Source organism: Tachysurus fulvidraco, chromosome 17, assembly GCF_022655615.1.
Source record: "Tachysurus fulvidraco isolate hzauxx_2018 chromosome 17, HZAU_PFXX_2.0, whole genome shotgun sequence".
Lineage (NCBI taxonomy): Eukaryota > Metazoa > Chordata > Actinopteri > Siluriformes > Bagridae > Tachysurus > Tachysurus fulvidraco.
The window spans coordinates 7381625-7406830 of record NC_062534.1 but is presented as its reverse complement, the minus strand read 5'-3'; the positions used below and the strand labels follow the sequence as shown (position 1 = coordinate 7406830).

The window sequence follows — 25206 nt, the reverse complement described above, 5'->3', positions numbered from 1 at the left end:
ATCTATCTATCTATACACACACACACACACACACACACACACACACATATATATATATATATATGTATATATATATATATATATATATATATATATATATAAACAAACAAAATAAAAGTCATCAAATGATCATTTCTTTTTAAATTGGCCGAATCATTGTTGATAAATGTTTACTAATCATGATTCTATAGGGACCTGTAACAACTCACTGAGAAAGGTAAGAATGTTGTCATGTCCCGTGACGTGACGTTGGCACTTTCCCCAAACCAGTTACCTTACAATCAGCTGACGCTGACTCACGTGTGTCACGTGGTTCTCTCGTAGTGACGTAGCCAAAAATCACGAGGAAAGAACTAGAAGAAAGCGCGAGACGTTTCTCGACCTGACAGAAGTTCAGTTCCGTTTCCTGTCAGCTGTTTTATCGAAGACAACACGCGTCTAAATCAACAAACAAACGATAAACAAATTCTAAGACGAGATTATAGAGTATTAAGACAAAAGCTGCTTTACTGAAGTCATGTGTTTCATTCATCAACATTAACTAATTTCGAGTCATATTGGATGTTTTGAGGGAATTTGACTTTATCCCAGCTTTCCTAAAGATTAGATAGACCAAAGTATTATTTGTCACAAGAAAACATCAACTTCATTCCATTTTTTCCAACAAACTGCTTGTATGAAATGAGTTTAGCCTTTTAAATCCCCCCTAGACAATTTTAATAAGCTACTAATCATCGCCATATTCTCAGAAATTTGCAATTAGCCACTAGATGGCGCCATTTCTTAAGAAAATGTGTTAGATGTTCGATTAAGGCAAACTTTAGGAAGCTAGTTCAGTTTTGTTTATCTAGGTTAAGAAGTAATAATATAAACGTGAGCATTCAAAGGTACACAAAGTGCTGTACCATGTATAACCATCTTTGTGACAAATGAATTATTTGAATCCTTAAGTTTCCACTGTGAACCAAAGACTCGTATATTATCTCAGTCCAAGAGAATCTATGCATTTTGGTTCCTTTTGGTTCCCTGAAAGTGCCACGATCTCCATACCTCAACCTTTTGGCTTGCCTTTTCTAACACACCGACAATTTGAAAGAAGGCCCATTAATAAGCTGAATGAGGCATATTTCACATTAAAAATAATAAAAGAACTGTGCAAGGATTAGAAAACCACACAATTCCGCACAATTCCTGCAGAGCCGGAGGTGATTCAACTCATTCAACTCATATTATCAATAGATGTCTATGTAGTGAGAAATTCACTGAAATGTACTGGATTCCAGCTTTCAGGGATTAGCGTAGGGAACTCCTGTTTTCATCAGTCTTCTTTTGTATGTCAATTAAACAAACAGAGCTCACACAGTCTAACCTAATGAATCACCATCTTCTCACAGCTTTGTACTATTGACCTCTTAATGTGTCTCCAAATACAGTGACTCTAACCCATGAAAGCCTCGTTAGTTGGCTGACGAGGTGAATTGGGTGGTAAATGCTAAGCTCTGTAATGTGCTCTGATAGAGCAGAGGTCACACAGTCCAACCTGTGCATGCAACATGGCATTAACAAGTGACGAAATAAGGGAGAAAAAACATTATTGTATCATACACTAAATGTATTTTAATATATCATATTTTGCACATTCCTTGTCGGTTATTATTTCATGAGACTAAAAGACTCAAAAGACTCAGAAGAGAACCAGAGAATAGTATGGGAAGAAGTTGAATATGTCTAGCATGCTATTTTTAAAAAAATAAATAAATAAAATAAAAAATTTGATTGAGGTCTGATTTCATGGACTCCACTGATTGACCCATAGACGAATCTTTATACGTATGAATAATTCTATTTATTTGAAAGCTAGTATTTCTGAATCTTAATGTATGATATTATTACTACTTAAAGAGTAGCACAAGAAACAAACTATTAATGCAATTAATATGAATATTTCCTCCATTCTTCTAAAAAGAAAAAAAAAACGGATTGTGAAGGCTGGTAACCAAATTAGAACCAATCATTCTTGCATTATTTTTTGATGTTTTCATTGTTTTAACCCCTAAAAGATTAGATATTTTATTACAATAATAACAATAATGGGATGTACTTACAGTAGTGGTAATTGTAGTACAGCATTATCAAAGCTTGGTAAAAACATTTATTGTTTAATCCAATCCTCATTAACTCCAAAAACCCAAACAAAACAACAACAACAACAACCACCACCACCAAATAGGCCTATAATTAATGTCAACTTGGAGGCAATGTATTCTGCAAGTGAGTTTAAAAATAAAAACATCTAAGGCAAAAATAGCAAACAGGGTGAGACATAATCAGGATACGAGACAGCAAATTTGTTACTGGTGTTGCTCTTTACCAGCTGAATGAGAGCATTTGTAAATCTGGATGCTGAGTGGGCAGCTGCATGCGCTCTGACCGGATGGAGGAGCAGCTGCGTTGCAGAGCCATTGCACCCTCATTGGCTGCATCCCAAACCGCATTCTGCCCTGCTAAACAGCGTGTCAGAATAATACTGCACAAATCACTTCTCATCATTCTGGAGACTAGTTCAATTCTGACATTATTTTAACTTCTATAGTGCAGCACTACACTTTTTGAATGGTTCTTCAAGGGCTATTTAAGGAAATAATTAATTAGTATCGTATAAGGTCTTCTACTGAAAGCACACCATGGTAAGGCTCTGCATAGAGATTAAGGATTCTATTGACCCTGGTTTTGTGGAGAAACCCCTGTCCTACATGTTTAAGCGTTTCCCATACTCAGGGGGAAGGTCTTCTCCAGGTCCAGGACTGTGAAACTCTAACACAGGGGAAGCTCTTAAGTCTGGATAGTAGCTGTATAGTAGCATGTCATTTTAGACATGAGCAATCACTCAGACCTGTAAACATTCATTCTCTCTCTCTCTCTCTCTCTCTCTCTCTCTATCTATCTCACCCTCTCTCTTTATCTCTCTCTCTCCCTCTTGTTCTCTCTCTCTCTCTCTCTCTCTCTCGTTATCTCTCTCTCTCTCTGTCTCACACACACACACTCTCTCTCTATCTATCTCACCCTCTCCCTCTCTCTCTCTCTCTATCTCACCCTCTCTTTTTATCTCTCTCTCTCCCTCTTGTTCTCTCTCTCTCTTGTTATCTTTCTCACACACACACATATACACGCGCGCGCGCGCGCACACACACACACACACACACACTCTCTCTCTCTATCTATCTATCTATCTATCTATCTCACCCTCTCTCTCTCTTTCTCTCCCTCTTGTTCTCTCTCTCTCTCTCTCTCTCTCTCTCTCTCTCTCTCTCTCTCACACACACACACACGCCCCTCTGTGTTTGTACGCCAGTAGCTGGCAAACGGCAAACGAATACAGTCGTCCCCTCCTCTCCTGTCTCACGTCTACCTTCTCCTCCTCCTTCTCTTCTTCACCTCTCTCTCTCTCTCTCTCTCTCTCTCTCTCTCTCTCTCTCTCTCTCTCTCTCTCTCTCTCTCTCGCCTTTACTCGCAGCCTGCGCTGAATGCGCGCGAGAGCATACGGACGTCTCCGTGTGTGTGGTTCCCTCTGGATCCTCTGAGCAGAAGCCCCCCGCGCTCACAGCGGACATGATACGGAGATGAGGCTCAGAAATGGCACCTTCCTGACAGTGTTAGTGTTTGGAGTGTGCGGGCTCATATCGCTCTCCTGGTACACCGCCTTCAGCAATTCCAAAGGTAAGACATCTGTGTGTGTGTGTGTGTGTGTGTGTGTGTGTGTGTGTGTGTGTGTGTGTGTGTGTGTGTGTGTGTTGTGTTGTGTTGTGTTGTGTTCAGACTATAGCAGACTTAAAACACGCCGCCTTGTGAAAAGTGTCTATTCTGACAGTGTTGCTTGGCCAGTTGCAGGTTACATTTAGGATTGAAATGTTGCTTTTGTCGCTTTTACGAGTTCTTTCTCTCACTTGCTCAGCACAAACATTGGGTTTGTTTCACGAGAAACACCTAAAATACTCGGTAATTTCACCACAGAGAAATACAGAGGGCGTAAAAGTAAACAAACGCTCAAGGCGATTTGTTTACAATTTTACACAGAGGTGTAACTGCTGTTAGTCAACATCTGGACAGGTATCCATCAGGGATGTATCTGCGGGTTGCCAACATTGTGTGGTGCCTAGTGTCCATTTTTTGTGTTCGATTATTTGTAAGAAAGCCATACAAACCCTCACGTTGTCCTGTGTTTATGTGCATGTAAACATGGCTCTGTCTTTTCAAACATTCAGTACATATTATGGCAATTGATTGTATTGGAAAAATGACAGATCTGATCCAGTACTGATCCAGTGGTTGTATATGAATCCCCCTGATCACAGATGACTCTCATGCCTTTCACTCTCCCATAGTTTAGTCAACCTCTCATCTATACTTCTTCTGATCTGCTGATTCCTGTCCTGCTTTGGCAACTGTTTATGCGTTGGATTTGCTTCCTATGCACTGTGTTTCACTGTGTAAAGATAGAGTCCAGTGCTGTCATGTACATATTAAATGTCATGTTATTTATGGCCCTTCTACTAAATCTCTTCACTTCATATCTTCACATTGACACCCTTTAGGTCCTATAAAGCTCAGTTCTATCAAATTACAAATTTATTCTGACATTGTCTGCAGTAATACAAAGTAAATGGACCTCTAGCTCTCTTTTGTTCCTTATCTCTTTCACACTAAAGGGCACAGTTATATAGTTCACATGGCTGAAGACAGATGTGACTTGATTATGTATTACTAAAGAAGACAGTATGTGTGTCATAGGTTAAGCTACTATATTAGTGTTGGTGTTCATTGAGGTTGTCAGGAAGCACGTATTAGAGAACGTGTCTGAGATCTTTGTGGCGTAACTTCGGCGGCTTACTGCTGATATACCGACTCTTACCACACGTTCTACATTTATAAACACTTTTTCTTTATGATGTTTAGATCAGCTTTGTTTTGTGTTTTTGAGTGGTTTAGCATAGAATAGATTTTTGTGCTCGTTGACAGACAGACTGACTGATATTCATGCCCGAAAGGGTCACACAATGGAGTCACTGTGTAAACTCAGTGGAAATACTAACCGGGATCAGCATTTCACTAAAACACCTGTATTTGGAATGATCTTATTTCCTGAAACATGATTATTTACTTTTTTCCTCAACGTGCTCCCCATGTTAGATATGCAAGCTCTTTACTGTTCCTGCGAATGCCTTTGAAACAGCACTGCCTGAGTAAATGCAGTAATACAGTGTGTTGGATCATCCCTTGCTGTTTATAAATAGCACCAGATTCACTCCTGATCCACATCAATTCACTATAAGATTAATATCGGGTCATTACTTCAGGTATACAACTTTTGTAATGACTTAAAAGGGAACATCATACATTCATGTATACAGTGTTTTCATTGAATTCTTGTATTCTTATTTATGGTTTGGTGACTTATATGGATTTGTATGAGATTTTTACCAGCCTGTATAGATTTAATGGGACGTCCTGGAGTGAAGAAGATGTGTTTACTGCATAGCCTGTTTTTATATAATTCCAGCCTGAAGCTCATTTCCTGGGGCAAAAAAAAAGGAAATGTAGTTCTTGTTATTTTTGCTTTTGGTGAGAAGGGCGGAAATGTTGACTGACCCCTTGTTCCTCTTTTTCCTTTGCTTTTATTTTCTCATTTGCAAAAGAAGAACAGGGCAGGGTTTACATTGCTCTCCTGTCCCTGACGGACCTCACACAAACATTCAGTTGATGGAGTGGGTGTGTGTAGGTGTGTGTGTCAATATGATGGTCCATTTCTGAGTAATCTCTTACAGATGGTGAATCAGATGCACCTTAGTTCTTTAGTTACCCTCTTACCTTGGATAAAGACAGTGGAGACATGAAACTCTGGCTGTAAGGGATGGACGATTTGGTACTTTTAGAGTACTTCTTTGGAGGCTTTTAGGTTTTTTTTATTCTTTGTTGTAAATTGCTCAGAATAAGTCTTCAAAAGAAAAGTGCAGATATTAATTTAGACAGTTGAGTTTGCATGACCTCTCCGAAACAAATTACAAGGTGTTTGTGAGTTCCTATTTTACCTTGACTGATTTTACACCACATAACTGGCTGAAAGTGTGCTTCTCTTGCTCACCTTCTGTTGTCATTACCATTTAGTAGTATTTTCATTCTGTCTTCATTGAAAATTTTGTTTTTGTTTTCTGCAACATTATGTATAACCTCTGCTGTGTGTGTGTGTGTGTTTGTAAAAATCCCAGGTCAATAGCAGTTTGAGGAAAACTCATTCTGAAATAGTCACCGAAATCACATTTATCCCTATTCTGATTTTTGAGACAAACTTAAACACAAACTGTATCTGCATGATTTTATGCATTGCGCTGCTGCTACGTGATTGGTTAGATCATTTCATGAACATCTAGGTGTGTAGGTGTTCCTTTTAACTTGGCAGGTGAGTTGAGGTTAAGTGTGAAAGTCCTCAGAAGACCAAATCTATGGAGGTTGGATGGTGGAAGATGTTGGAGATGCAGACAATGAGAAAACACAGGTGTAGGCAACGTTGTTGTTTATTTTGTAGGTGAGGAAATGGATCTGAATGTATGCTAACTTTATTATCTATTCTAGAAATCCTTGGACATCTTGTAATTAGCACACTTGCTTCATATGCTGACGATGACAGTGTCTTGGACATGTTTTATGATCCAAACTGGAGCAGAGATGCAAGAAGATTAAGATATACAACTTTTTATATATCTACCTGAATTTAAAAAAAAAAAAAATATTTTATGTCATCGAGTCTGTTTATGTTTTTGAGGTTAGTGCACAGCTTTCCAGACCTGTGTGTATTTTCATGCATAAGTCCAGTAACATGACCAAAAGGAGACCCAGCCATGGTGAAGCTTGAACAGCCCAAGAGGGAAGAGAGCATTTTAGACAGAAGTATACAGTAAATGCTTGGCTTTTTACCACATTTTACACACAAACATCAAAGCAACATGAGTGTGTGTACATTTAATAACAATCTCTTATTATCGAAACAAAGGGTACTTGAATTAGCTTATTTTTGATGTCCTCCTCCAAGTTCTCCTTCAGTTATATTTAAAGGAGCTCATTGGTCTTGTTAAAGGCTTAAAATGAACACAGTCTTTGTTACAGTTCCAGACACATTTGCCCAAGCTGCGGTTTTGTATAGTTAGTCATTAATGTGGCCATGAAACCTACAAACTAGGCACAGCTTTACTTGTGATCAGGGTTATTTAATCATACAGCTACATGTATAATGTGTAATTAAACATACAGATTTAAAAATTAAAATACTGTGAAATGGCATCTGGGAAATTTGCCATCCTGTTATAATGACAGCCTTTATTATTTACCTAAGATTTTTTTTATTTTTTTTTATCTCTAACCACACCACCTTACGGCTGAGAGATTGTTGCTTAAGCAAACTGCTGAGCTGCTGAAGGATCATGCTCGAGGGTCCAGCAGTGGATTTTTGGCAGGACTGGGACTTCAACTTTAACCTGTCGGTCACTCAGAATGAATATTAATGGCTAAGCTACTGCTTTTGTAAATACACCAGAAGCTAGATAGAGAGACTGGTAAGTAGACCAGGGTGTATAGCTGCCTTGTGCTGAGTGCTCCCGGATCAGATCCCGATCTACTGTGACACCGACGAGGATATAATTGATTCCTAAACATGAATGTGACAATAAAGGTGACAATGAATGAATTCTTCATTCATTTCTTCCTTCATCTTCACTACAGTTTAGTCTGGTCAGGGCCACAGTGGATCTGGAGCCTGTCCCAGGAAAACGGAGTAAGAGGCAGTAATAAATCCTGGACGTGACACCATGCTGAAAAATCAGACCAGAAATGTTAAGTTATTTCAATTTGTTAAAGCTCCTTTGAACTTTTTTAATTAGCTTCTTATTATTAATTGTAAGCTCTGTGCTGAATTAACTACTAATAGAAAGAGCAATAATGAGTTTTTCATTTAAGAGATTAATTTTTTTCTGGTGTTTTCTTCTTCTGGATGACAGAGAACCAATCATACAGTAATTACTTTACCGATTTTTTTTTTTCCTTCTTTTTTCGGCTGCTCCCTGTTAGGGGTCGCCGCAGCGGATCACGCGGTCCGCATATTAGATTTGGCACAGGATGCCCTACCTGACGGAAACCTCCCATATTACCTGGGATTGGGAATCGAACCCGTGCCACGGCAATGAGACATTACCAATTTGTTTACTCAGCTTTAATGAAACTAAAGTTAATTATTGTTGCACATTTATCTTCATTGTGACTAAAGATGAACAAAACTCTATCTATTTATGCCATTTATATTTTATCAGTGTTCTATTGTCCATATGTGATAATGGTCCTGTCTCACAACTTTTTTTAAATGGTGACATGAATGAGAATTAAGAGTAGAGTAGAGTGGTTAATTAATACATTTTTATAATAATCGTTCTTAGTACACACTGAAAACGGATATTTTTTTGTGTACGTATAATTAAAAACATTTTAACACGTTAATCTGGTTTTGCAGATTGATCTATTTTGTTAACCAGACATGTTTGTGGTGCTTCTGAGCAGCACCATGCAATAAGTGAAGCCTTTTTAAACTCCCTGACAGGGTGAAGTAGCAGTGGAGTGGACATAAACCGCTACCTTACCATACACTAACACACTACGCAATGTTCATGAGTTGTGTGTGGGGGAAAAAAAACTTTCTGTGGAAACTCATTCTGTCAAGTACCTTTCTAGCACAAGCATTTCATAAGTAGGTTTTGTTGCCAGAGAAATGCTGCTAACATTCAGTATGCATTCTGACAAGTTTTGCTTGTTTTTTAATCAGCTCATTAATTAAATAAATAAATCTATAAGACGTACGTCAAATAGGAACACCTTGCATGTGATTTCAATTGTGATAAACATCTCCATGCTGTAGGCAAAGTGGTTTAAATACAGAAGTCCTTCCTCTGTACACTTGTTTGCTAACACCATCACATTTCGTGAGCAGCTTGTAATTCCCAGTGGCATTGTCACATGTATACTTTGTTTGAGTTACACTCTATAAAATGATTACCAGAGACATGTTTTTTTTTTAAATTAATGCAGTGGTCATTATTAAAGGACTAAAATCTGGTTCTTAGTTTGTATTTTGTCCCATGCTATGTTTCTACAGACCGGACTTTTAATTTTAGTGTATCACCAAACAGTGTTGAAGAAACACAACTGCAATACAGGAATTTACCACAGCTATTTATTTATTTATTTGTTTGTTTGTTTATCCTGTGCGTCGACTGTGTTTTTTCTCTCTCATATGAACGGACAGTATTGTAGCAAGGTTTAATTTTATATAAGAAGTGAAATGATCAAGAGTGTCATCCGCCTTTGCTCTGTCAGGTGGCTTTTTGTAGCTCAGCTCTAAATGAAGCCATAATAATGAACATCTGATGAATTATACATGTGGGCATTCTTTGTGACGGGATGTTATCCTTTCATTAGTAATCCAGCTACTGGCAGAAACAAAGCGATGGGTTGTTTGCCTCAATGTCGAGCTGTTTAAATGCAGTAAGGTGACAGACAGGACCACATCATGAGCAGTTTACACAATGAGTGTTCACATGTTGGATTCACTTCCAACTTCCAGATTCTGTGTGCATATTGTGTGAGAGAAAAAGAGCTTTGAAATGTGGTTTAATTATTCAGGTTTGAAGTGGCTCCTGATAGCTCTAAACCACTTCAACTGCTATTCCCACTATAGTAGCTGAAGCTGAAAGGAAAGCCAGCGCTTCAGCCAGGCTGCTGAGAAACGGCCCTGCATTTATAATTAATGGCTGACTGCGATATGCTGCTCTCAACTCCGCTTAGCTGTGGTTTAAACCTCAGGATTTGGTGCCTCCTGCTTTCAGATCATCTTCTGGGAACAGCCACCTTTTTGCAATTTGTGGAAAGAGCACACTGTTACTCCCATTTAAAAAACGGGTACACTCTTCTGTTCTAATACACTTTATAATTCATTATTTGTCAAGGACGAATACAGTCAGGGGTGGACACATCAGTTGCCCAGGTACTTAGGACAAAAAAAAAAAAAAAATCATGTGCAGGCTTCGTTACCTGGAAGAAAAATAGACTCAGTAGGTTAGTTATCACATTTTTTATTGAAGACAAAAACACAGTGTGCAATTTCGGATACTACACAAAACAGAATAATGACAGTTGCTGGAATTAGCTTTGCATATATTTATATACTCATTCATGTCTTTATTGTGCCATTTAATTAGATAACTAGCTCTACATACTTTATTACTAATGATTTTACTTACCATGCATTGTCAGGTTGACATGCAAGGTGTAAGAAACCAGAGCATACTTTATTACGGGTAACATCTTTTATTATTATGTGTAAATTATTTGTCATTGGCACATACGAGTCCTGAAAGCAGATATACGATTAGCAGTTAATAAGAGAATTGTTTTTAATTAGTGTCTGGCAGAACATTAACAACTAGCAAGGGGAAGGAACAATAAAGTATAAGATGTAGACATAGAAATTGTTGTCCATGTAAGTAACATGTACACTACAGATGATGTATTAGTTTTTGACACCTCGTGATACGTACTTAATGCAAAGATCTGAGGGAAATGTGAAAAGATTAAAAACCTTTGATTGCTTTCAAACCTGGCTGGAATGATGTGGAGAATGAGCAGCAGGTTAGGCATAATTAGTAATAACTGTTTGTTCTCTGACACTGAAATTTTATTCAACAGAAATTATATTATGAGAGTTAGTGCCTAAAATACGTTCATTTAAATGCATACTCAGCATTAGGAGCGAAAGTTAGTACCAGTTGCTGTGTTTTCTCTTCGTGTGGGAGAAAACATATTTATCAATGATGACCCTTAGACACATGATGTGGTTTTATTGTAAGTGCTACTCTCTTATCACATCTGGCATCATATCACTCGGTTGATGATTCATGCTGTCAGGGTCAGACCAAAAAAAGAACTGGCTCAGACCTGTGTGTGTGTGTGTGTGTGTGTGTGTGTGTGTGTGTGTGTGTGTGTGTGTGTGTATGTGTGTATGTGTGTATGTGTGTATGTGTGTATGTGTGTATGTGTGTGTGTGTGTGTGTGTGTGTGTGTGTGTGTGTTCAAGTTTTTATCTCCCAAATGTTCAAATAAAGTTTTCCTAATAGGGACATTTAGCTAGTTCTCCTAAAAGAACCCGAAGATTTTCTTCTGGTATTTAACTGTAGTAACACACAGGTTGTTAGAAATACCCCACAAAGATAGAATTACTATGTGCATAACTGTCTTTGTCACTTTGTGTGTGTGTGTGTGTGTGTGTGTGTGTGTGTGTGTGTGTGTGTGTGTGTGTTTGTGTGTGGGCGGGTGGGTGAGATGGGGGATAACATTGCTGGTGAAAAGCCAGTTATCAGGAGGGCAGCATGTGACTGGGAGAGACCATGTGGTCACTGTACGTGATGCCTTAGTCATTCATTCATCTGTATCTCTCTGTCACACACACACACACACACACACACACACACACACACACACACACACACACACGGCTCAGTACAACATCTTGTGTTCAGTGCTATGTGAAATTTAACTCCCACTCCTCCCTTTTAAGGAATAATTGCTTCAGTCACTGCTTTGTTCATTTCCTCTCTGTCTTTCTCTCTCATTTCTCCTCATGCCTTTCATTATCATTCTTTCGTCCAGTCACTGCTTTCTGTGGCTTGTCATTTTTAGCTGTGATTCGAAATTGTGCACCTGAGGATACGACCTGTATCTTCTAGCTACTGGCAGGAAATGTTCTAGATGAACAGTGGGGAAAGGATTTGATTTGTAATTTAGTGATGTCTATTATAGTGCTATTGAATATAAATGAAGTATTGAATGAAAATGAACTATGTACTTCATTTTTAAGGTCGGTCTGTCTGTCTGTCTGTCTGTCTGTCTGTCTGTCTATGTATCTATCTATATATCTATCTATCTTACATACATACATGCATGAATAGGTTTAAAAGTGTTGGTGCTGGCATGCTTTATTTTACTTGTACTTTAGTAGTTTATTAAAGAATTTTCACCCCACCTTTGATTCAAGGTTCCACCACACGTCATGATACAAGATTCATGGCTGGCTGACTTTAAACAAGCTTTAGGGAAGAATCAGATTATCCAGTTTATGAATAGAACAAAGATATTTTAGAAGAAAATAAGCCGGACTGTTACTCATGTTACTTTAATACACCGTTACGTATTTATGTCATAAACTGATTTACAAGCTCTTCGAGTAAGGTTTGTGTGTAGGTAGCCAACCTGCCGTTAAAGTTTATTAGCCATTTCACATCCAATCCTCTAGAGCACTCATGTAAAAGATTATTACAGATTAACAGGAGTATTGTTTTCACTCGTCGACTCGCAGTGCTTTCATGCATACTGAGCGTTCAGCTCTACAATTATTTGGCCACTGAGATTTTCCACTGATAATATAGTTTAGTTCAGCTTAATCTCAGTGTTTAACAAATGATCCTTATGTGACTATGTGACTAATCATTGATATCATTCCCAGTTTGTCTCTTCGGTTTTATTTGCAATTGCTCTTGTTGTCGCTTGTTGGCACTCCCTGGGATTTATATATCTAAGATATCAAAAAGTTCAAATCCAATTTACTTTTGTGAATGTTTTTTTTATGTCATATGTGAGTTCATTAATATCTGATATTTAATGAAATTTGTAAGCTAGTTCATTTACTATAAATCAAATGCTTTTGTTGCCTGAAGCACGAAGCACAAAGCCCACAGAAGATACCACTTAATGCTTCTGAAAATAACATTTTCAGTGACAGACAAGTGAAGGGAAATGGAGTTAAGCGCAGTCTCTGTGGCCTCTCATGACTCTTCTAAATAATGTGCTAAACGTTCTCAGCTTAAAGTGGTGATACAATCTTTATACCCGAAGCCTGTAGAATTTGTACTATTTGTGTTTTGTATATATATATATATAAAAGAAATCACTGTCAAATATCATAAACATGTGTCTGCACTGACATTTTGCACAGATTAAATTCAGATCCCCTGCATTCACGTGTCAAGCACTTCAGTGGGAAGCTTCTGATGTGTAAAAAGCAGTAGATTCATTACTTTTTAAAATAGTTAGAAACATAAATTGTCAACAAATCTACAGCTGTTTAAGATTTAAATCATCAAAATATTGACTATCCAATCTTGTGTTAATCATCTTTTTACTTCAATGTAAGTTGACAGGGTAAACCTTTAAAAAGGTAAGTGTTTTATTTGTGCACTTATGTCAACTTTTGTCAACTTTTTACAACTTTTATATTCATTCATTCATTCATTCATTTACTACCGCTTATCTGAACTATTCTCGGGTCACGGGGAGCCTGTGCGTATCTCAGGCGTCATCGGGCATCGAGGCAGGATACACCCTGAACGGAGTGCCAACCCATCGCAGGGCACACACACACACTCTCATTTACTCACACACTCACACACTATGGACAATTTTCCAGAGATGCCAATCAACCTACCATGCATGTCTTTGGACCGGGGGAGGAAACCGGAGTACCTGGAGGAAACCCCCGAGGACCGGGGAGAACATGCAAACTAGACACACACAAGGCGGAGGCGGGAATCAAACCTTGACCCTGGAGGTGTGAGGCGAACGTGCTACCCACTAAGCCACCGTGCCCCCCAACTTTTATATGGAATGCATCAATTTGTTTCCATTGAAAGTAAAAGTGACGTGACATACGGCTAATTACATGACCCATACTCAGAAATCGTTCTCTGCATTTAACCCATCCAAAGTGCACACACAGCAGTGAACACACACACCGTGAACACACACCCAGAGCAGTCGGCAGCCATTTATGCTGCGGCACCCGGGGAGCAGCTGGGGGTGGTGGGGGTGGTGGTGGTGCCGCATTGCTCAAGGGCACCTCAGTCGTGGCCGGCCCGAGACTCGGACCCACAACCTTATGGTTAGGAGTCAAACTCTCTATCCATTAGGCCACGACTTCCCCCAAGTATGAGGGTACAAACTAAAGAGAGGACACCAGACATCTAGAACTAATCCTGTCACTTTACCAGATGTGGTGGGTATTACTGGATGACTGGGTATTAAAATTGATTCTGTTTAACACTAAGCCCTATTACAAATCACAACTCACTATATACTCTACCTGCTGCTGGTGGATTTCTATCTCTGTATCACCTTAATAAGCTTTCATCCGTTAGTGGAATAAAGAAACGGCAGTACGCTTACTCGCATACAGAAACTACTCTGTGTTCTCCGTATGTAATAAAGTGCACTTGATTAACTAACTCAAGACATTATACCGAGCTTCCGTCATTCACTTAATGCCAGAGAATTACCCAGAGTGCAGTTTTCCAACAGGATGTGCCTTTTTCTCCTCAAGATGAGTCCCTTTTCTGAAGGCTTTGGTAACAATCGTCATACATCAGCGTAATTCTGTCTTGTCAGCTTGTGTGAACTTCAGAAGGGGCAATTTATGACAATGCATATTGACAGGGTGATGGAGCTTTAAACCAACCAAGCAAATATTCTGAAAGTGGTGGAGATGCTGCAGCTGTCTGTCACACTGACTAGCGAGAGAAATCTATAGGATACCGAAGCTCTGCCTTTGCATTGCGTTGGGTAAAATGCTCTCTATTAGCCATATCATAATAACACCACAAAGACAAGTCCCACAGTACAGGGATGGAATAAAACAAATTGCCTATATTGCACATTTCACACCTGTAAATGTGTACATACAATTTCGTCTATACTGTATATGTCATTCTGTTACACTGTGGAGCTTCTGTCACTAAAACAAATTCCTCGCATGTGAAAACATACCTGGCAATAAAGCTGATTCTGATACTGATACTAGGGAAGGGAATCATGAGGCCTACGATTCAGGATGCCAAAATGATGAATTTTTCTTTTTTTTTTTTTTTACTGTGTGACAATTTTTACTTTAAAACATAAAGTAAAATACTGTGATTTGCCTCCAGCATGCAATATTGAGCATAGTGGAGTCAATCACGAGAAAGGGAACTGTTTAAAATTGTTTCTCAAATTAAGTAACCTGAGGGTTATTTAGCTGAATCGTTTAGGAAAGATGTTTCTTTGGATTTAGATCAGGTGACTAAAGTAGAATATTCAGATTTTGCCTTAAAAAACAAACATTTAAACAGTGAACTTTCTACTAATTGTGTGTGTGTGTGTGTGTGTGTGTGTGTGTGTGTGTGTGTGTGTGTGTGTGTGGCTGTTGAGGTGCTGTATGCCAGCTCGGCTTTTTCCCGCTGGGGTTGCCATCTGCTCTCTGAGGAGTGTGCAGGTGTGTGAAATTTGTGCTTGGTCACGGCACCTTGTGGATTTTTTGTGTGTAGGGGGTTGTTCAGAGTAGGTAGATTCCCCATAGATATTGCTTGTTGTTCACATTGTGATGTTTCATCACACACACTGCACTCTCTCTGTGTATTCAGTTTTCAGCAGCTCAACACATTACATGCTCATTCTCACCAGTATGGTTTGATTACTGCAACTCCCCCCTGCCTTCTCTCTCCCCCTGCCTCTGTCTCTATCTCTCTCTTTCCTTTTATCTATCTCTCCCACTTTCCACTTTCTTGCTCCCCTTTTTTTTATCTCTCCTTCATCATCTCTACCAGTTGTGGTGTTTGTGATTCTCCTTTACTACTGTTTCATGCGCCAGCCATCTGCTTCTGGAAACCGTTTCTTGTTCTGACTCTATGTTTTTGTGTGTGTGTGTGTGTGTGTGTGTGAGAGAGAGAGAGAGAGAGAGAGAGAGAGACATGGAGACAGAGGACATGGATGAGATTGAGGAACTGAAAGAAATTACAGTCATCAAAGCCATTACAAATTCATTGGCAACAAATTGTCTACCAGTTTGTCTGTGTTTTTTTATTCTCTGAGCTCTAGGCTGTTTAATCTCCCTGTTTATTTATTACACTTTTAGCATCAGGGATTGCAGTTTAATTACATTTTGTGTAGCTTTATCAAAATTGTACTTTATTACACTTGTAACCTGCTTGACACAACTGCGTCCATTTGAAATGAATTTCAGTTAAATATGCTGACAAACACACACAGACACACACAAACACACACAAATACACAGTACAAAGGTTCTGTATACAATCAATAGTCAAATAGAGACATTAGTTAGCAAACATGATCAACAAACATACACACACACACACACACAGGCACAAGCTCCAGTAGTCCAGAAACACATTTGCTTCAGCGCGTGTCATGTATTTTGTTTGTGCATGGAGTGGCGTGACATGTAAGCTGTGTTCTGGCTCTCGTGTTCAGCATGTACATTTCTTTTGCATTTGTTATCAACGAACGCATAGTGCTCCTTCAGCTCACTGTCACACACACTCCTACAGCCCACCTGTCTCTGTAGCAGCACAAGCTAGTGGACTCTGAGCCAACATAGCCAACATAACCTGAATCCATTATCTATAAAAACAGGGTGGATTCAATATGTTAAGCACATAGCAATGTCACGTCAGTGTAAACGGAGACTCTCTGGCATTTCATTACAATTTGTGGCAGAACAATGTGCTGTAGAAGAGAAGAGCCAATCAGCACAAGGACAAAATGATGGGGAACATTATGAAGAGGAGAGGAAGGAGTGTAAGAGAATGGAAATGACAGTTCAAGTGATTTAGAGAAAATGGATGGGCAATGAATGAGACTGCAAAGAGCCTTTTTTTTCCTCCAGCAAGAGCTGTGTCTTGTGTTGCAAAATAGTGTAATTTTTTCTGTCGCCAGTTTGTTAGATGTCCAGTTTTTAGGCACACAACTTTTGCAGGAATGTTCTTATACCTTTCTAGCATTGTTAAATGCACACTGCAGTAATGTTGTTGCCACACCAGTCCAGAGTCAAAGGGTCGATACTAAGCTCAGGTCTTTGTCCATGCAGGTGTGTCCATGTTGCGTTTTCTCAACCCTGACCCACCATGAACAAGTGGAGCTCTGTATACGATATACACTATACGGCCAAAGGTTTATTGACACCTGACCAACCACACCCTCATATCCATTTTAAACATTCAAGGATAGATATTGTCTCCTTCTCCTTCCATCTTAAAGTTCTTCTGGGAAGGCTCAAGTGGTTAAGGGTTGGGTTGTTGGCCCCTGTGCCCTCAACCCTACCTCCTCGGTTGGTTATGCAAAGAAAAGAATTCCACTGTGCTCTAATGTATACGTTATAATAACATTAATAATAATTTAGTCATTCTATTTAAACTATCCAGTCTGGTTTAACGACAAAAGTCCTGCAGCGTGTAGCTTTTCAACCCAGAATCCTGATTTGCGTTATTCAAATGAGTAGAAATAAGCAGTTGAAACCGGTTCATAGCTATGTTTCTATCTTAACATCATATATTGTTTGATTCAGATGAGGCTTGTGCATGTGAATGAATCGTGTGTGTGTCTGTGTGTGTGTGTGAGAGAGAGAGATACAGAGAAAGAGAAAGATTTCCTTGTTGCATAATTATCTTCTGTGGCTAAGAGAGAAACTGGGTCTCAACATGGGTAACAAACAGCAAGTGCATACATGTTTGTCTCCAACCCGCTGTTTAATGTTTTAATGTGACAAATAACAGAGTCTGTGTGTGTGTGTGTGTGAAGAACTCTTGGGATCTTGTTAATGTCTGCTGCACCATAGAGCAAATAAAACAGCACTGGAGAAGCTGTGTGTGTGTTGTCTGTCTGTCTTTGTGTGTGTCTGTTTGTGTGCCTGCGTCTGTGTTCGTCTGCGTCTGTGTTTGTCTGCGTCTGTGTTTGTCTGCGTGCATGCTTGTACACGCGTGTGTGTGGGTGTGTGTGCTTGTATGATGCTACTTACCCCATGAGGCCTCTGTGTTATTTTGTGTTCCTAGATACGAACAGTCCATGTGTGATAGAGAGGTCGGTGTGTCTTCTAAATGATTTGACAGTTTAGTTGCAGCGGTGATTAGGCAGCATGGTAAACGCACAGACAGAGGAATAATTTGATTTGTTAAGAATTAATTATAACTACGCAAAATGCCTGAGGTGTAGATTTAACAAGAAGGAATCAAATAAACCAGGATATTAAATTGCTATATATTGGAGGACTGAGACATAACAGTTGTAGATGTAGATGGTGGATGTGCATCATCATCTAGTGAGACCAAAACAAATTTCATAAAAAAATTTTTTATTTCATTTTAATTTTAAACTCCTAAAATTGTTTGGCCAAATTACCTGAAATAAATGTTTTAGATGATGTTTGATTACATTTTTTATTTTTTTTATTTTAACATTTAACATTTTTAAACTGTGATTAGTATGTGGTTAACCTTCATTCATTCATTTTCTACTGCTTATCCGAACTACCTCGGGTCATGGGGAACATCTCAGGCGTCATCGGGCATCAAGGCAGGATACACCCTGGATGGAGTGCCAACCCATCGCAGGGCACACACACACTCTCATTCACTCACACACTACGGACAATTTTCCAGAGATGCCAATCAACCTACCAAGCATGTCTTTGGACCAGGGGGAGGAAACCGGAGTACCCGGAGGAAACCCCCGAGGCACGGGTAGAACATGCAAACTCCACACACACACAAGGCAGAGGCGGGAATCGAACCTCGACCCTGGAGGTGTGAGGCAAACGTGCCAACCACTAAGCCCCCCCATGTGGTTAACCTGTGATTAGTAAAATGGTCTATTATAATTATTATTATTATTATTATTATTATTAGTAGTAGTAGTAGTAGTGGAAAACTATAAAGCATACCTGCTTTATATTTGCAATACAAAGGCTAAACAGAGTCTTGGATGTTGTCAGATATGTGTTCATATTGTGTACATACAAGTTTTTTTCATACCCTGAGCCACTTTTGCATATAGTCATAGATGTTTAGATTTGTATATATCTGTGATCATGTAACATTTGGTAGCACTAGTAAAGCTGGAAAAACCTGTGAAAGTGTGTAATGAATTGAGACAGTAGAGAAAGGAATCGATGTGCTAATGTGGGACATGTTGTGGCAAACTCAAATCAGATATCAGTCACTTGAACGTGAACCAATCAAGATGGCAGCAGTTCAATCCGGGCAAAACAATCTGAAATGTGCTACGTGTTTGTAGCCTTAGAGCTCTGATATCGGGACCATATTGTACTTGGGAAAACATTGGGAGCAGTGCTTTATAGTACCATGCTAATCAGTCATGAATTAAAGCCTATTTATCTAATATATATAATAATATACACCAATAATCTAATAATATACACCACTCTAGAATAAATAGTTTTGTATTATGTGGATGAGTAAACATGTTTGTCTGTCTTCATGTTTAGACTTGTTCTTCCTGATTGCTATTTGTCCTCCACCTCCTTCTCTGTCCACCTCTTCTTTCTCCACCTCAACCTCTGCTGATTTCATGTCGTGCAAGGTGGGGAATATCACCTGCACCTCCAACTTTTATTATTATTATTTTTTTAAGAAGCCCTTTAATTTCACCACTGATGGCACAATACTCTTTGCTCCCCCACTCACTCATTCAAATTACCTCTTTGCTCATTCTAAACACACTCCCACACATACTTTACCCTGAAGGTGAAACTAACCATAATAGCCTTTGGTTTCTACTTGACCCCTCATTGGAGTCTGTTTAGACACCACCTAATGTACACTTTGGGGTTTCTTTCCAGCATGGTAAGCAGATGGAGAGGAAGACAGTAGGGATTGGGGTGGGTGTGGAAGCAGACAAAATGCCACACTCAGTTTGTTAGTGACTGAGGATTTTGGGTCTCAGGTGAGTGTGTGTGCTTGACTGTGAGTGCTTGTGCGTGTGATTGTGCATACGTGAATGTGCGCTCGTGTGCTTGTGTGTACTGTATGTGCGAATGTGCTCTCGTGTGCACGTGAGTGTGTGTGTGAATGTGTGCACGCTCATGTGCACGTGTGTGGGTGCATTTGTGTGTGTGTGTGTGGTGTAAGCATTGATATGCTTGACGCAGGGGTTTGTAAGACTAACAAAAGTGTGCTGATGAGGTCTGTGCCATTCGGCGGTTTCCTTGCTTGGGAACGTGACCTCTTTCCAGTGGGAAGACTTTCTGTCTTGTGGGAAGCCAAGCCACCCAGGCATCATTGGAAATCCTCATGCACATTTCATTATCCATGCTGATTGGTGTCAGCTTCTCTAAGCCAAATCGTGCATTCTCATTGGTTGGTTTTTGATAAGCATCTCTCGGGTGTTGGTGTCTCTAAGAGTAGTTGGTTTAACTGCGTATCAGTGTCACCACAGAGAGAAAGATCTCCCTGTTTGAGCTTTTTTCTGAAAAGGCTCACCTGGCCAGTTTGTGGCTCGGTTTGCAGCTCAGTGGTAATGGAAGAGCTTTTAAAAGCAGTGAACAGAATTAACTTTCCGGAATAATCTGCAGTTAAGTCTCAGTGTATCAAAGGGACAGTCTGCGTGTAGATCTGTCTAGGCTTATTTTCTAAAAGCCTGTGAAAGTCATACTTTAGATACTGCCTTGTATTAGAGTCACAGTTTCACAGTGTTTTTTTCTGGTCAGCATGAAACTGATCACGATTAGCATTGTGAGTGTGTTCATTTTTCCCAGTGAGCTGTTTACCTTCAACTTAAAAGCATTCTGCAGTGTAAATATGTCCCACATACTACTGCACAACTTACACACTATTCACTGAACATTACTCCAAGCCTTAAGTGTTAACAGCAACTTATTGCAGCTGTTTCAAAACAGAAGGACTTAAATTTCTTTAAGTAAAGTTAGGATTCTTACTTAAACAAGAGATTCATAACTTCTGAGAAGGAATCTAAGGATATTCATAATCAGTACAGGGAAAAAGATGCCCCGAAGTTCAGGGAGCTTTAAGTGATAAAAGTAACAGGGCATGCATGCTGTTTGGGAAAATACTCAACAGTGGTGCGGTGTGATATCGCCTGATTGCTCTATTGTCTAATGTGCCTATTGATATCTTGCCACAGCCGTCCATAACTGAGTGCAAATTTATTCTCTTACCCCTGTCAATCAGAGGGATATTAGCCAGTTGTTGGCTTTATCTGCTCATATATGCAGCAGATTGTGCTTTACACATGTTACTTTTCCCTGTGAGGCAGCATGAGCAGGTATGGATGCTGGCTTCACATTGGTTAGAGGAAGCACACGATGGCCGTCCCTAATGGGTAGCTGTTGTCGTATGGCAAATCTGGTTGGAATAATAGGTTGGAATTGGCAAGTGACCAAATTCAGCAAAACTGGGGGGTAAAACACATTAAGCTGGAGGTCATGTTAATCGCATACATAGGAATTTTACAAATGAGCTTAAAAAAGAAGCTGTCTTTCCAGCCTTCAGACTAATTTTATGCTTTATTAATTTTCTTCCACGTTGCCTTGTGAATTTTTATGATCGTAGTCTTCTTGTAATCTTAAAATTTGTTAAATGAATACAAGATCAAAGTGAACACAAAAATGACACGAGCAGGAAACATCCATGGCAGATGTGAATAAGCTAAATAGAGAGGGAGGATATTTTTCACTTTTCATTTTGCTCCTCGAGAGTCCATAAGCCGGATTTCCATATTTCTCATCAATTCTCCTCCCTGCAGTTAGCAAAATATTTCTCCCATGTTTTGAACTCTCTAGGTCTCTGTGCCTGAAGAGGCACAAATGGAACTGTGTAATTCATAAGATAGGAGTAGACACATGAGCTCTGACTTCCATAAGCAAACCCATGTACTTTGGAGAGAATTAGTGTTCCTGTATATTCCAGCTTACTGAGATAAAAAGTCGAAATCTGACTGGGGCTCCTGTTGTGACGATCGTGGTAGAAACACAAAAATGTACATTTTATATTTAAATTGATATCCAGTGAGCTCAGGTGGCAGTGATGAGGAAAATCTCCTGAAGTGACAAGAGGAAGAAAACATCCTTATCTCGGTGACACGAAATAACGTGATTGAAAATTTATAATTTCACTTTATAAATTTATACTATAAATTCAAGAAGTGCTTTTTGGTAATATTAGAAGGACCTTGAGTGTGAACGTCGTTAGAGTTTTACGTTTTAGTTTCATATCTAACTGAAGTTATCACCTGTTTATTGATGGACACTTGAACATGAGATGATCTTGCTGAAAGAAACTCCACAGCCGTCTGCAGGGTGTTTGTGTTACCATCCACGCTACTGTCATGGGGATCTGTAGGCCGTCCATGCAGGGCCATCTTCAGCAGAAGTGTGCGGGATTAGTGTGATAGTTTAAACTGTCTACAGAACAACATGGGACGGCAGACCATAACTCAATAAAACAGCAGTTATTGGGTAAACAGCACTGCACACTACTGCATAAGTTCTATTTCCTGCCAGCCTTCCTCACAGCCCCTGTCATAACACTGCCACATTGTTAGCTCATAATGACAATGTGATAAATACAGACAGTGTAAAACAACAACAATTAGAGTTTTTTTTCCTTACATATGATTATGCAAATAATTCTGTACAAAGATTTCATAATCGTTTTTTTTTTTTTTCATTTTATTTTCAACAAATTTCTGTGTTTCAGACAGTTTTATGGTTATTGAAGCTGTAACGCTGTGATTCTGCGATCTGTAACACAGTCCCTGCCACGGTATGTGTTTATATATATTTAGAGATAATGTAATCTAGTCAGGCGTGTGCAGGTAGTAATTGTGTAAAATGCGTTATTTATCTTCAAGAGTGAGACATGAATAGCAAAAACCCACGACATTGGGTTGTAATAAATTCGACAGGGCTATTAAATCAGAAGAATTCATTTTGAGAATGTGTTTATACTAAGCACAGATTTGGTCTGTAGTGGATTTTGAAATAGCAGAGTGCAAGCTGATTTTAAATGTCACACCCAGCACACCACTGCATCCTCACATCACTAGAGGTGTGTTCATTTCTTATTGTGCTAATAGTACCTATGTGTAAAGAGTGTTATAGCAACAAATACCACTCATGCTGGCAGACAAACTAGAACCCTTGTGTCTTTTTATATATATATATATATATATATATATATATATATATATATATATATATATATATATATATATATATAAAAATTCTCACTATGTGGGTAAACACTGTGGTTTCTTGTGAGGTACGGGAACTGTCTTGCTCTGTAAGTCTTACTATCCATAATTTCTTGAATGTAAGAGTTGGTCTATTTTGTCCCTTCCATCTGTTTTGTCTGTTATTCTCTCTTCTGCATTGTCCCTGATCATGGACCAATATTTTTTTCTTATTCCACCCCCCCCCTCTGTCTCTCTCTCTGTCTCTGTCTTTCTCTGTCTCTCTCTCTCTCTCTCTCTTTCTCTTTCTCTGTGGTCAGAATCTCTGTCTATCACTTTGCTCCTTTATTTTGATCAGCAGTAGATTGCTCCGTGCCTTTATGGGAGATTTGTTAAATTGTTTGAATTAAGTGGGTCGTTAGTGAGATTAATTAGCTCGCACACACCAGATGAAGGAGAGGAACGAGAACCTTGTGTTGGACACCCAGCCCACACACATACAGACACTTTTCATATTTCTTCATACTTTTCTCTCTTCGTCCCTCATTACTTCATGTCTTGGATTTGCCAGCTTGCCTCCAGTGCTGTTGTCAAAGGAGTATGTGTTAAGCTTTTCCTCATATTTAGAATGGATTGTGGAGCAGATGATATGTCATTCTGAAAGGAGTCTGTTTATGCTGGAGCTGAATGGCTCATTAGATTACAAAATAGTGATTTTCACTTTAAACAAATAAACCAAAAAGCAATTATTTACAGGCGTTATGGGGAAAAAAATCACTTTGATTCCAAGCTTCACTTAAAATAATGTTGGAAAAAAATGTCATTATATTAGAGACAGTGGTGTCATTTCTTCACTTCCTCAGTAAGGTTTCTTCTTTTTTTGTTTTCTTATCCCTCACCCTTCATCCAAGCACTCTGGACTTCTTTTGAACTATTTTTGGTGAACACATTTGTATTCAATTGATTGCATACACAAAGCCTTCATTGTTCTACTGCTTCAGGACTTTTAATGACCTATGATGTCATGATACTGCATGGAATTCTGCATGGAAATGGATGTTTTTCCCAAGTGGGTACCACACACACACACACACACACACACACACACACACACACACACACACACACACACACACACACACACACACACACACAATTTAGTCTTTTAACCACTGAGGCTCAGCCTCATCGTCAGTGTTAAGGGGTTAAGTGTTTTCAGCTCTAGCATACCAGTTAAGTTAAACTTTGACCTCAGTCTCTCACATTTTAACTGGGTCTTTCAACTCCCTTTCTCCCACTCTCATTAATGTTTCATTACAAACCTGCTGTTGTCTGTTAGGTGAATTCATTTTGTGTTTTTCATCCTCATATGCAAAAAAAAAGAATTGGCCCAAACAGGAGCTGATAGAAAGCTTTTTAAATTTTTAGTCAAGTTTTTAATCAGTTTTCCCTCATACAAGAAAGATGAGTGCACTGCTCACAGCGCTATGTGCTTTCATCCAAGAATTGCATAGATTTGCTTTGCTCCTTTGATTGGTTGAAATGAAGTTAGTGGCTCCAGTGCAAGCCTTTCGAAAGTTGTTGTGCTCTCGTATAAATGGCGGATCTGTGTTTGTCGATTCCTATGCTTTAGCATGTCGTGTTAAGCATGCGTCTCAAATCCGTGAATGCACCTACTATTTGCTAATATTAGCTGAGCCTAGCAGAAGTTGCATAGCAAAATTGCAGAGAGAAACTTCTTTAAAGTGGATTTAAGGTAAAGTAATTACGTTCCACTTTTATTTCCAGCTCATCTGTGTTTGCTGCCTTTAAATAACTCAAACCAGCTGTACATTGTGTAAAAAAAACTCTTGGTATAATTTCTTAGGGTAAATTTTATATGGAATAGTGTGTAGTTAGAGAGTAGATATTTAGAGAAATGTTCCCAGCAGGCCACAGAGCACAAGCAGACAACATAATGGAATAATGCATTATCATAACATGGGAAAACAAGTGAGGGACAAAACCATAGATTTGTGGAAGCAGGTTCAGATTTAATGCTAGAAATGTAAGACAGACACATCAGCAAAAGGATGGGTCAGAGCCTGG

At 39.1% G+C, this 25206-nt stretch overlaps 1 protein-coding gene across 2 annotated transcripts in view; it reads left to right on the top strand.

Moving 5' to 3' along the window:
• The first annotated feature begins 3337 nt into the window (after positions 1-3337).
• mgat4b (alpha-1,3-mannosyl-glycoprotein 4-beta-N-acetylglucosaminyltransferase B) overlaps positions 3338-25206 on the top strand; it is a 125667-nt gene continuing 103798 nt past the window's right edge. The window contains exon 1 of one of the 2 annotated variants that reach the window (XM_047802411.1): positions 3338-3717. In XM_047802411.1, coding sequence (XP_047658367.1) covers positions 3621-3717 — 97 coding nt within the window. In that variant the 5' untranslated portion in view covers positions 3338-3620. The remainder of the gene's footprint in view (positions 3718-25206) is intronic. The other variant, XM_027154751.2, reaches the window with a different exon arrangement.